The sequence below is a fragment of the Physeter macrocephalus genome, chromosome 10 (assembly GCF_002837175.3).
Source record: "Physeter macrocephalus isolate SW-GA chromosome 10, ASM283717v5, whole genome shotgun sequence".
NCBI lineage: Eukaryota > Metazoa > Chordata > Mammalia > Artiodactyla > Physeteridae > Physeter > Physeter macrocephalus.
Genome location: NC_041223.1, coordinates 3,705,629 through 3,719,438, shown reverse-complemented (window position 1 = coordinate 3,719,438; position 13,810 = coordinate 3,705,629). Strand labels below are relative to the sequence as shown.

General features: G+C 40.4%; 1 protein-coding gene across 1 annotated transcript in view; it reads right to left on the bottom strand.

The window, feature by feature from the left end:
* Positions 1 to 4,906: 4,906 nt before the first annotated feature.
* The window catches only part of PDE10A (phosphodiesterase 10A), a 296,650-nt gene continuing 287,746 nt past the window's right edge, over positions 4,907 to 13,810 (bottom strand). Inside the window, 3 exon segments of the mRNA XM_055087406.1 lie at positions 4,907 to 5,213; positions 7,731 to 7,819; positions 10,517 to 10,597. Coding sequence (XP_054943381.1) covers positions 5,096 to 5,213; positions 7,731 to 7,819; positions 10,517 to 10,597 — 288 coding nt within the window. The 3' untranslated portion in view covers positions 4,907 to 5,095.

Below are 13,810 nucleotides of genomic sequence, written 5' to 3'. Positions count from 1 at the left end.
AAGGAGATTATCACCAGCAAACTCGCAGTTGCCTTGGCTAGGCAGGGATAGAGGATCTCCTTTGTTCATAAGGACTTGTGAAAAAAAAAAAAAAAAGGTCACCTCTTCTTTTCAGAAAGAGTGAAGATGCTGCATTTCTACAAATTTGGGTAACTGTTTCACAGTGTTCTGGGCACGCGCACTTTTTCCAGTGGGTCACTGGGTGGGTTCTGGTGAAGAGGTGGGGGGCGTGGTATGGAAACACCTTCTTCAGCTACATCTACTCTCAGTGTGCACACTAAGTGAATACCAAGGGCATACACCATACAACAGGTCATATGGAAAAGAGCGTTCCCATATGTCGTTTACACAGTATATTTGAGATACGGCACAAGACTGGGAACTAAAGAAAAACAAAAGCTGCAATGTCCAGGATAGGATGATATTTTAGGCGGGCTATAGGGTACTGGTTAACACACTTTTAAAACTTATCCTGCAATAGGAATGGAACCTTTCCACTTAAGCTTCAGTGAATGTACGGTTCCTCAAAAATATTAGCTGAAACATGATGTGTGGAAACCGACTACCCTAATGGGCAAGTGTGATCTGGCTGGAAGTTTCGGCCTGGCTCCTGGGGTAACGCTAACCCGTGGCCAGCAGAGGTGCACGCAGGTCTGCACCCTCTCAGGGCGGTCAGCTCTGCAGGACCTTCCACTGTCAGTCAGAGAAGGGAAAAGCTTAGAGTTCGGGTGAAGGTCGTAATGCTTCTTTGGATTTCAAACGTGTTTCTTGTCTTTCACTTTGTCCCATCTTTTCAATTTAGAACCAGAACAGCATCAAAACTGTTTTCTTCCTTTTTTTCTATTCTTATCATCAGATAAATGTATGTAGTGCTTCAGACAACCAAAATATCCAGTAAAAAAAAAAAAAGACGAAAAACGAAAAGTGTAAGCACTGCATTGGGTATCACTAATTTAAACTTAAGTGTTTAAAGAAATTGGCAAAATGTGTATCAGGATAAATACTTAATGCAAAGGTAAAAATATACTAGCCATGCTCTACAGGCAAGCCTGGGGAAACCATCACTGACAGCATACTCGGCTAATTTACATTTTACAGTGATTTTAAAATCAGATTAATACTTGCAATAGAAGGGATACACTAAGGTGACTAAATGAATATGTTTTTAAGGAATTAAATCCTGAATAAAATCAGCAAAGTGTAGAAAGCAAATGCATTTGAAATATACAAAGATAGAAGTGATTTTCAAAAGCTAAATCATGCATATGTACCTGAAAAACCCAACAAAATCACATCATAATCAGTGTCACAGTTCTTGGAAGTTCCTGTGAAAAAGCCTGAATCTGAACAATTCATCGGCTATGGTCCCAAGGGTGACTGTGAATGAAATAAAATAAGGGATAGAAATCTGATAAGGAGAGAGTGATCCTAACTCACTCCACTTGATAAAATTAACCATGGATGTGTCCCTTGAAATGTTTTTAATTATAGTTAAGCAAGAAAGCAAAACAATGAATATATGAATGAAGAAGTAAAATTACAGAATTTAAAATTAAAGCACAGGCCAAGGCATGGTGAATCACTTAGTCCTATTAAAACTCAAACCTTACTCTGGGTTAAAAGACCAGCAACATAATACTCAAAACTAAATCTGTTAACAATCCAGGAAGCTAAGGGTTTATGCATCTATGTGTCTCACGTACACACATAGCTACTGTGCTTGAATATACCAAGAAAGCAAAATTCACTGAGGTTGATTGCATAAAAGAAAAAGAATGCATAATATCTGAAAAGCATGCTAAAAAGAGGAAACCTACACTGAACAAATCTAGTTCTGAATTGGCTCTGTTTTTGCTGCTGTGAGAACAGGTCACCCCAAGCAGCACCGTGACTGTCTGCACAGATGCTTTTCCATTGAGGGAAGAGTCAGGATGGAGGATACCGGTGTGTGACTAATTCAAAACCTGGTCTCTCTTCCAACATTGGTTTCTCACGTGCTTCTTAGAAATAACTAAAGCTGGGAAATGGATCACAATTCCTGCCCTAGTAAAAGGGTCATTTTTGAGAATTCCTTCCACATTAATTGCATTTCAGATTTTCTATTTAATTAAATCACCACTAGTAATTAATCAGATACTTGCATTTTTTAGAATTTTATTCCGCTGCCCAAGTTCAATAGTTCACGTTGTTAGCATGCATTTCCAAGAAAGTTTCTAGTTAAAAAATATATTCACTATCTCTGAAAGGAATAATTGCATTTGATGATAAAACTGTATCTATTATAAATCAGCACAACCAATAAAAAATTTTGCAAATCAAATATTCTACATATACTCACAGCTGGTTACCAAATTTATACTGAACAGGGAAACGTTGGCCCAATATAAAATACCACTTTAATGAGAAACTCATCAAAACTTTTGGCGATAAAAACCATCTGCCCTTTAAAGAAAAAATCTGGGGAAAAGACGAAACAGAACTCAAAAGCGTTGTCTGCTAAATAAACCTGCCGAGATACAAAATACTCCTAACTGTGTGTTTTCCAAAACAGATTGTTAACTAAATATGACTGCATCTGAGGCCCTTTCATTTTAGGTAAATCTATGATTCCTAAGTCAATCTTACACATGGTAAAAGTAATAGAAACAGTTTACATTAGCATACAGTCCTTTGTTCAAACTTTGCTTCTATTATGACTATTTCACAAGAAATCAACCAACCGATAACTCCATACATGTTTCTTTGGGAAACTACTGTTCAAAGTACAGGTCACGTAATGCAATACACCTGGGTATGCCAAAATAAGACACTTTTCTCTAATAATCATGTCAGAACAGCAACCTTAAAAATGCAAAAATAGCCGTAGCATTCCCGCCCCCATGACTGTTGTCTATTTCAAGAAGCAGAATTCATGCACTTTTTAAAAATCCTTTTAATTAAACAATAGTCTTCAATGATATTTCCTTCCCCCTAAGTAACTTTGGTGATTAAAGTTGAATCTCATGGGTCCAGTTTCATACATCTGGCTGTAGAAAGTTTGGATGTATGCAACTTCTTAGAATTCAGTTCTGTGAATACATTAACATGAGAAAGGACTCTTTCTAGTCAGCTCTATATCAAACCATAAACATTTTCCAACATGAAAAATCACTTTTTGAAGAATGGGGCTGATTTTTACTTTTCAAAGATGTGTTTGCATCTCTCTCCCTTTCTCTCTCTCACACATATATGTGTGTGTATCTACATACATGTGTGTACCTACATGAATGTCTATGTGTGCACAGCTACATACATCCGTGTGTGTGTGTGTGTGTGTGTAACTAGCCACAGTGGTATTCTCTCTTGTTATCTCCTTTTACTTCATATTGTGTAATTATAATAGCAAATGGAGCTCCATGTAAGGAAGATGGCAACTTTCAGAAGCCCATAAGGAAACTGAACACACAATGTTAATTTTAAAATAAGAACTATGTTTATGTATAGCTAATTCTGCTGCAACACAAATAAACCATATCATAGAAACACCTGATTTCATCATTTTTGCAAAAACCAAGCTCATATGAACAACAATGTGTATAGTATTGGATATGTAGGAGAATATTTTTAAAAATTCATTTTACTGAAAGTAATGTTCCAGTTTCCTGCTTCGAGAATCGTGGATAAGCCATTTGTTATGGATCAGCCTAGCGCTTCCGAGACTCTAATTCCTTCAGGTCAGGACTAGCACAGCTTCGGAGGTTACCATGTCATTGCGCTAAAAATCTCTGAAGCATTAATATGCCGCAGAAGTGACTGGTTTATAATCCTTGTAGGAGGGGGTCCAGACTATTACTTCTGTATATCGTTTCAAAACATTTACACTGTAGAGTACTACGAGCCTACCAAAACTGATACAGGAGAGACTCTGCAGACGCAGGGGTCTCTGTAGATTTTTGATCCTGAGCAGAGCAAAGAGAACAGAGATGGGGCCCGACGCAGCTGCCGAGGGCAGAGAGCTTACGAAAGAAAGACCATCGAGAGCACAAGCACGGGGGAGGGCAAACAGGAGGTGAATGAGCGGCTTGCAACGAAGGCTCCAGGAGGCTTAAACGTTATGGTTTAACTGACTTCCGGAGAAATGCACGGTCTTGCAATTAAATAATTTGTAGAACAAACCTTTCACTTTGAATGTGAGTTTTAAGATTTTGCAATGACATCAAGTGAACCCATAAAAGAACCATTGTTAAAAATTCACATTTTACATCCGTAAGACTTGTTCGTTGAAAAAAAATTGTATGCCTTGCTTTTATTTTGTTCTTCATGTAAAGGGTTTAGGAAATTTGCCAAGACTACGACAAAGAAAAAAATAAAGAAAAAATAGTCTGACATTTTTTGGATTGATACTTGGATTTCTGAGATTTATTATGGTGTATACCTGCATCTCTTTTCAAGAGGATAGAAAATCTGCTTCCTTTAGTGTTAGATTTACTCATCTCAGCCCTTTAGTATAAGCTTGAAGAATACGCTTTAAGTCCACCTAACTTTTAATCCATGAGGCTCTGAAGAAGAATCGATTTTCCATCACTGATTGCAGGAAGGCGCTTCTCACTCTGTAACCTCGATGCCACGGGTCTGAGGCTGTCTGCTATGATTCACGCTAATTACAAGTAGGTCACACATGAACATCCACAAGAGTAACATGTAAAAGTTCCTATTTATAACCAACAACATCAAAGCAACACTGGTGTTAAAGCCAAAGTACAATATCCTAATAGTACCGTTTTAACCCTCACTGGAAAGATACAGTGGAAAAGTACCCCCTTCCGAATAATTGTCCATGTCCATTAAGGCCTCAGCTCTATTAGCCCATCAGAAAAGGCCAGTTCACAAGGAGTCACTGGGGCTGCGGATTTCTGGTCCTGGCTGATCACCGTCTGTGACGCAGTACAGAGGAGGCTGGCGGGGAGCCGTCTGCTGGATGTGTTTACTTAACGGTACCTTCTTGAAGAGGTCTGCATCCCGTTACCAGGTGTAGGTTCCCCCCACAAAAATAAAAGGAAGAAAAGTCAAAGAAGCAAGATGAACATCTTCAGGCGGGAGGGCTCGGGGGCGGCCATCAGTCATCGATCTTCACGGGCAGCTTCTCCGAGGTCCCCTGGGCCGCCGGCGGGTTCGAGATCCACACGGCACTCTCCTCCCCTCGAATCACCTTCTCCCACTGGCTCAGGTTATTCCTGGAATAAGAGATGCAGCGACAGGGGCTGTTTCAGAAAGCATTTCTGGACTCTGTCCTAACAATCATCCGAACCATCCTGTGGCACAACTCAGCCTGATGGCTTTGGGGTGTCGTTTTGACTCCGGTGACCTTGATTATAACCGGCTTGCCGGCTCCCAGCCTGTCCCCCGACTCGGCACCACAGCTCAGTCTGCTCAGAGGAGCCTCAACCACCAAAGCCCCGTCCCACCAGCTCGTTTCTTAGTTGGGATTCACTGGAAAGGGGACTGGGCCAACGGGTGACCACCGAGGACACGCGGGATAGGAGGAAAGGGAGGAAGGGGGGCCGGAGCCGCAAGTCCATCCACCAACGACACCTCCGGCCAGGCCTTCCCACCCCGTGGGGGGAAGCGTGTGTCCCCGCGGGGCCGCTCCATCCCCTTCACCCCACGCTCGAGACCGGGGAGAAGCCTTATTTTGAACACCGTGCCATGTATTAGAAAGGCACCGTAAGTTACACCTGCTACAAACCTTTGAAATGTCCTCGTTACGAGGCTGTATGTGTGCCCCAGTGGCCTCTGGTCTCAAACACGGCCGCACTCGCCCACCTCCCAGTCTGCCCCTCTCAGTGTCTGCAGCTCAGGGGTCGCAGCGGCTTCCTCTCCTCCGATGGCGTGAGAACTGCTGCTGCCTGACCGCCGCCCTGCCGGCCCGGCTGACCTCGCAGAGACCTCATCAACACTCCCCACCTCGCACCTTGCCTTCTCACACGCAAAGTCAAAAGCAGAAGGGGACCTTAGCAGTAGCAAACACAAAATTCATGCAAAGCAGACCGGCTAAGATACCTTCGGACAAAAGAAACCCCTAAACTATAAGCTGAAAAATGTAACACTTTAGCTTTTGTCCTATGTCATCAGGTATCATTTTCCCAGAACCTGAAGAGATTTTTTTTGATATATTGGAAAAAAAGCACCCACTAACTTTGTTGTGTTGCCTTGGATACAATGATACATGATGAATTTTTCAAGTTTTAATCATATTGAAATGGCCTTTAAGGGATTATGTGGTTTAGCCAAGTCCACGGTAGCAAGAAGGCATCAAGACTGCCGAGACAGCTGAATAACAATCCCAGAGCCTGATACTAATAGCAAGCGTTCATACTGCTGGTTCTAAATAGTTAGCGCAAATACAGAGAATTTTTGGACAAAAAGAACTTCTAAGTAATGCCTGCATCTATTTTTTTTTTTTTTTTTTTTTTTACAACATGCTACTTGGATTTCAATTGATAGTCTCTTTCCGCTCTGGCGGGACATTCATTTTTCCAACCCGAGTCCCTCACTCACACTCCAAACTGTCCACATGGCTGAGCCCTTAGGGAATAAGATAGTATTTTCAGAAACTAGCTACCGATCAAGGTCAGTGATGGTGCAACAAAATACACTGGGATGTTCTGTTCATCTCCACAGAAGCAGAGAAGAAAGAGAATCACTTAAATAGGAAAAAGCAGGATCTTTTAAAAATCTTCTTGCTGGTTAGTTTGTTTTCCTTAAAGAATGAGTTCATCAGATAAGTTTCCCCGGCAGAGAATGGGAGCACGCTAAATCCTCGGATTTTGTTTACAAATATCTCGTCACATGTCTGTTCTCCTCCCCTCAACGGTGCATCCACTCCAGCCCCTCCGTGTGGTTCTGGCTGAGTGGTTAGAAAAATCGTGTGGAAACCAATTCCCCCGCAGAGACTCAACTCACACAGCTGTTACTCATCACCGTTCGCCTTCCCCAAAGGAATTTCCTTTCAAAGTAAGATGAAAATCTTTAAAAGTCTCCAACGTTCTTAGCTGAGTTTCGCCCTCCAAAAAGATGATGAGAGGACACAGAGAAACCTGAACTAGAACAGATCAACTGTTGATGGCTTGCGTTTCTTTTGGGAAGAAAATGAAACTTAAAAGAAGATGCCATTCAAGATTCCATCTCTTCCATTCAAACGATGAACTGTGTGATTTAAACTGAGTCCCTTTCCAAACCAGCAGCCCAGAAAAGACATTATTGTCTTCTTAAAAACAGCATTGGGCAGGGACCTCTGAGTCATAAAAAGGAACAAACATACAAAACTTCAAAACTTTATGAATAAATACTCTTGATGTATACTTGTTACATAGGCAAACACACAGCCCATTTATTGTAAACTGTAGTGAAGACACATATATACTTGGAGATAAAATCCTATACATTCTTTTTTTTTTTTTATTGTTATGTGTATCCCTTGAGGGGGAACCAGGACCCTGCCCCAAGGCTGCACTATTGTTTCTTTTTTTTTTTTTTAACATCTTTATTGGAGTATAATTGCTTTACAATGGTGTGTTAGTTTCTGCTTTACAACAAAGTGAATCAGTTATACATATACATATGTTCCCACATCTCTTCCCTCTTGCTGTCTCCCTCCCTTCCACCCTCCCTATCCCACCCCTCTAGGTGGTCACAAACCACCGAGCTGATCTTTTCAAAAATAGCATCACAGGTTGAATTACTGTGCATACCTGCAGGCTTTCAGGAGAGGCTCTGTAGGCGGGAAGATCTGGGTGAGAGTCGTGTAGCAGGGAATGGCCACGGCATTGTAGAATCCAAGCTGCCTCGGCGCAAAAGCCACGGACAAGAAACACAACTGTACATTAGCAATTCTAGTAGTACTATATTCCTCAAGTGAATTTTCTACTTCTCAAGCCTACCTAAAAAACTAAATGTTCTGGTTTTGCTAAGTAATCTTTGGCTCAAGGAACACTACTGCAGATTACAGTTAAAAATTCATTAAAATACATTCACAAAATAAAACATAAAAATTTAAAACATAAAAAGACGTTACTCTAAAACCCAAGTACAATATTCAATGGGATTCTATTTATAGATCAGTTATAATTCAGGTCCTATTTTTATCTCTGGTCAAATTTAGTACTTTAAGTGTTAAGCATTTCAAAGTCAAATCTGCTATTCTTCTACATGGGTGACTCTTCGCCAACTTAATATTCAGGAATCACCCACTGTTGGGTGTCTTGTTTGTTACTCTTAGCTTTGGTACCTCATTTGGTTTACTGAAATTTTCTTCATCTCCTCCCTCCCTTTTTTTGACCTATGGCAAATCTCACTGACTTTATCATAGCCCTCTCAGGTAACAGCTCTCTCAATATGTCGAAATTTAAAGTTTTTAATCTGTGATACTTTTAAAAATATATTAAAGATTTTATTAGGAATTATTCTGGGTCACTGTGCACATAAGTGATGCTGGCCCCGACTGGCCTTTGAAGGCCACATGGAAAAGAGCCGCTGGATGATTAACCAGAGAACACAGACTGTCTGGCTACAAATAACTGCCCTAATGGTTGACAACATGTACAAGATAAAACTGGCTCCTTAGATAAAGTGACCGGCAAACCATGGCTTACCAGTTTCATAACTGAATTTCGGTGAGACACACCAAGGAATATAGAAGAGTCAAATCTACTTGGTTCCTTTCTGCTTTCTCCTGTTGTAAAGTCTATCATCATAGTCATCTTGCTAGAATAAATGCATTTCCATTTTTAACTTTACAGTTCATGCACAGACTTTCTTATGTCAATATTTAGCAGATACCATGGAGCAGAAGGTCTCGAGAGAGAGACTAATTATTGGGAAGTAGAGTCTTTTATTTTATTATTATTATTATTATTATTTGCGGTACGCGAGCCTCTCACTGCTGTGGCCTCTCCCGTGGCGGAGCACAGGCTCCGGACGCGCAGGCTCAGCGGCCACGGCTCACGGGCCCAGCCGCTCCGCGGCACGTGGGATCTTCCCGGACCGGGGCACGAACCCGCGTCCCCTGCATCGGCAGGCGGACTCTCAACCACTGCGCCACCAGGGAAGCCCAAGAGTCTTTTATTTTTATGGCAAGGAATAATTTCATAGTAATCGCCAGTCAGAAGCAATATATTTGGTAAAATACTAGCTGATCACAGAAGTATTTTATTTAAAATTCTCTGATACTATAACTGGATCTGGAATTTTGGCAGAAACATATACTCTTAATGAAATAACATGAGAACAAAGTTCATTCCCTGACGACATCGTCAGTTCTCTTATGTATCCTATTGGGATTACTGCTCAACTATTTACAAGGAAAAGCTAACATCATCAGCTCCCTGTCTTATCCATATAACAAGATAAATTCCAAACGAATTAACAAATTAAATATAAAGTGATGAAATAAAAAAATAACTGAAGAAAATATAGGCAAATGTTTATATAATCTCAGGGTGGGACAGGACTTTTACAATGTGGCAAGAAAAGCAGGCACAAGACAGGAAAGAATAATCACTGTGATTATACGGGAAAGTTCCACAAACAATGTTAAAATAAAACTAAACTGCAAAATCCACCTGCAACATGCATGGTAGGCATGTCAGTACACAGTCAGCAGAGAAGGAAAGTGAGCCTCCTGCTAGAAGAACTGGTTAAGGATACGAACGAGTAAACTGCTCCCCAGAGGCAACGATGGCGAGAAAATCACGCCACCTCTTGCTGGGCTGTGCCCTCCAAGAGCTGTGGACAAGCTTAAACTTTTGTATTAAGAGTTAATAACTTAACTTTAAATAAATAAAGTAGGAAAATTTGAGAACTTATCCAAAACCTTCATCTTGTGAATTCTCTGAAATGTTTTCTAAACTGAATTTTATATTATATTTATTTGTCCATAACTAACATCCTTATTATGATGTTAGAAGATTGAGAGTTTAAAAAGACCATAATAAAAGGAATATGTCACACCACACACGCACACGTGCAAAACTAACAAGGCACGGAGAGCTCTCGAAACATCAAAAATGAACATAAATTATGTAGTAAGACCTGAAAAGAGAATAATTAGTGCCAGTTTATGGTAAGACAAAACTCAAAATGTACTAAAATATATGCATTATTTGTTAGGAAAAATGGACCTAATCAAAATCTATAATGTTATTCTCCAAAAAATATCTTTGTACACTTGATGACAAAATATTTTCTGCTTGTTAAAAATATCAACAATTCAAATTCATCCATCCCCTCTATTTCAAGTAAGAAAAGAAAGCCTGCGAGTGACTGCAGTTTCATCCGTAGAAGAGGTGATGATGACAAGGCTAGCTGTGAATCCTTTAAATCCAACTAGGATTTCCCATTCGTGGTCTTACTATCCTCCAAGTCCGTCTAAATGGAGATTTCAGGTGGTTCCAGGTCCTATAAGACTGCATATGCTTTTTACTCATATCCTCTGTTAACGGCCACTGTAAACGATTGGACTTTAGAGCACAATTCATACCTGGCCTTGTGGGACTTCGTCTTTCTTGTCTCTGTCCATCATGGGAATAGGCTGTATTCCCAGCTTCTTCATTTCATCACCCTGGGAGAAACAGGAAAACGAGGCTCTCTCAATTATATAAACTGTTATAAAACTTTGGTATTAATGAGTTGTTCCCTTTTTTCATGAATTTTCTTCAAAATGAATAATGTTGCTGCTTAAGGACCCAAACAAATGTCAGAATAATAAAAAATGTAATGTATTATTGCAGGTTTTTATCCTGATATTCCTCTCCTGTACTGAATTACCAGAAACCTAGCCATCTCTTCTGGTTTCATTTTGTAGAAGTTAGTGAAAGTTAGTAATAAGAGGAGATAAATGTGTGAGGAGGAACACAAGAACAAAATGTGAAATAACCTCAAGGTCTTTATCTCACTTCTTCAGATGATTTTTCACATGCAATGCACCGGGTGAAGCTAGGCTTTAAAGAGGAATATTGATACATCAATAATAAACAATAGTCTACTAAAACATGTCAGTAAAGATACAGTATAACTGGCTAGACATCAGCATAAAGGTTAAAAATTATAGATGTTTATTAAAGATGTATGATATCGCAGGCTCTGGGCTAGGCAACTTGTAATATTATTTCACTTAATCTTCATGAAATACTATGAGTTAGATATTATTATCCCCATTTTATAGATTTTAAAAATTATCTTGCTGTTTTTATTTATTTTTTAAAGTTAAAGATTGTTAAAATTTTTCCTGAATACCTCACACTCTTCCCTCACATTTCTTAATTATTTTATTTTAATTATGCTTGTTTTCAGAAATCCAAAGCACAGAACAACTAAAACCACCCTGAATTTGCTAAGATAAGGTCTAGAGACAAATTACTAAAACCCTTGTTAAGAATGTTTGTGTACAGGACAAAGACACTTGCCTTGACTACGTAAAGGCACTTGAAGTATAGAGTTTGCTCTGGTGTTGTTGCTTTCAATATGAACAGCAGTCGTTCTCAAGCTTTTTTTCTTTTCTGTCCTAAGTGAATGAAAATAACTAGGCCCCTTGCTCAAGGATTTCACAAGCCCAATATATAAAGAGATTTTTAAATAAGCAGTGATTTGAATATGTACCCGAATAAGGATTGATGCTGACGAGGAAAACAAGGGGACACCATGCACCGTGTGTGTGCAGGAGCACAGGGGTGTCTGGGGCTCAGGGGGGAGGGGTTGCAGGGGGGAGGGAGGCAGCCCCAGGCAGATGAAACTGCACAGCACGGTCAGGGGCCCAGAGGACAGAGGGGCTGAAACGTGGGAGAGCCTGGAGAGGCAGAGGGCTTGCTGCATCAAGTGCGCGATTTTCATCTTTATCATATCAGCGTGGAGAGACGGAAGATGGGAGGTGGGGTACTGACATAAACAGAATTAAAGTCGTCCTGAACCGGCAAGTGTGGCCAGGGAAGCACAGAGATGAGTCAGACAACTGGCCTGAGGGCTCAGCCTCAGTACTAAGGCAAGGATTTCATCTCAAGCAACATGACACCAGAGACTAGATACTCTTACACTGTTACACTGATTCTAAAAGATAAAGGCAAGGAACCCAGTTAGATGTTGCAGTGACCCAGGCGGGATCTGGTGAAGCTCTGAAGGAATGGGAGAGAGTGCGGGGCTGAGGTGAGAAGCGTGGACTTTATGAACGTCTAGGAGATCAACTGGCAAGACTTGGCGATTACAGTTCTGTTTCCCCCCGCCGGACTGTGAACTCCCTGCAGACGTCATCTATGAGCACACTGGCAGCTAATCGCTCCCTGTGGACTGTTGAACCAATGGGCAATAAAAGGGAAAAACTCTACACGTCTCTCACATTTCGATGCGTATTTTAGAACACAAATATAGTTGTTATGGTATGAAGTATGTCATAGTTAAATAAATAAAAGTATTTGCAAAACAATAAGCTAGCTTCAGACAAGTTTTCTTATGTGGTATTTATAGGTTAATTCTAGGTTACTACTTTTAGACACACATGCAAATTAAGTTGACTGTGATAATAAAGTCAAACATTACAGCTCAGACACGTACATCTAAAAACAATCTTCCTGAGTCTGATAGTAACGAGATTTTGACACACACACGATAAAATAAAGGAAAAGAAAAAACCATGCAAGAGGATGCCTACACAATGTATGCATTGTGTATCTGAGAAATAACACCATGAGTATATTCAACTCAAGGCCTGTGGTCCTCACCCAACAAAAATTCTTCGGCTTTACAATTATAAGACAGACCAATGGGCTTCCCTGGTGGCGCAGTGGTTGGGAGCCTGCCTGCTGATGCAGGGGACGCGGGTTCGTGCCCCGGTCCGGGAAGATCCCACGTGCCGCAGAGCGGCCCGCTGAGCCTGCGCGTCCGGAGCCTGTGCTCCGCAACGGGAGAGGCCACAACAGTGAGAGGCCCGCGTACCACAAAAAAAAAAAAAAAAAAAAAAGGACAGATCAACATTATAGACTATTTCTACTAATCGTTAGCTGAATGATTTACTGTTTTTTACTTTTTACATCCATTCTTCTACATGGATGAGATTTATGGTTTGAACCATCAACTACCGAACTTTTTGTCCTCCAAATTTACTTTTACTTCTTCAGAACAAATGAGGTGCACAAACACTTTACAGTTTTTCTTTCCATAATCTTTGAATACGCAGGGATCTAAGTATTTGTGGATTCATCTGAATAAGAGAATTATATTCTACTTACTCATGGCAAATCAAGGAGTAAACACGTTTCTGATAATTTGGATAATTCAGTCTAGAAAAGGTATTCATGAAAGTAATTCACATGGTTGTTTCACATGTCAGGAACTCATGGATTAACATCCCACATATTCTACAGAACTCATAATTTGCAGCTGAATTGACCATTGGGTATATTTACATAATCTCAGTTTCTACGGTACAACGTGATTAGTCTCTCGAATTTCTAGCTGCAGGCACATAAAGCCCGTGATATTGTGGGTCCCTCTTAGTACGTTTTCCACTGGCTGCCATAAAGGAGATGGCCTAATACGGTTAATTGGATGGATGACAAAAGATTGGCTATCAAATAAGGAAAACCGTTGCACTACTGTTCAGGGAATCAGTTCCTGAACTATTTCAGTGGAGATCAGAGAATTTACACACATATTCAAGTCAGATGTAACAGAGTGACTGTTCTTACTTCATACCTGTAAAAATGCTAAACAATAGTTTTTTGTTTGTTTGTTTGGTTGTTTTTTTTTGCGGTACGCGGGCCTCTCACTGTTGTGGCCTCTCCCG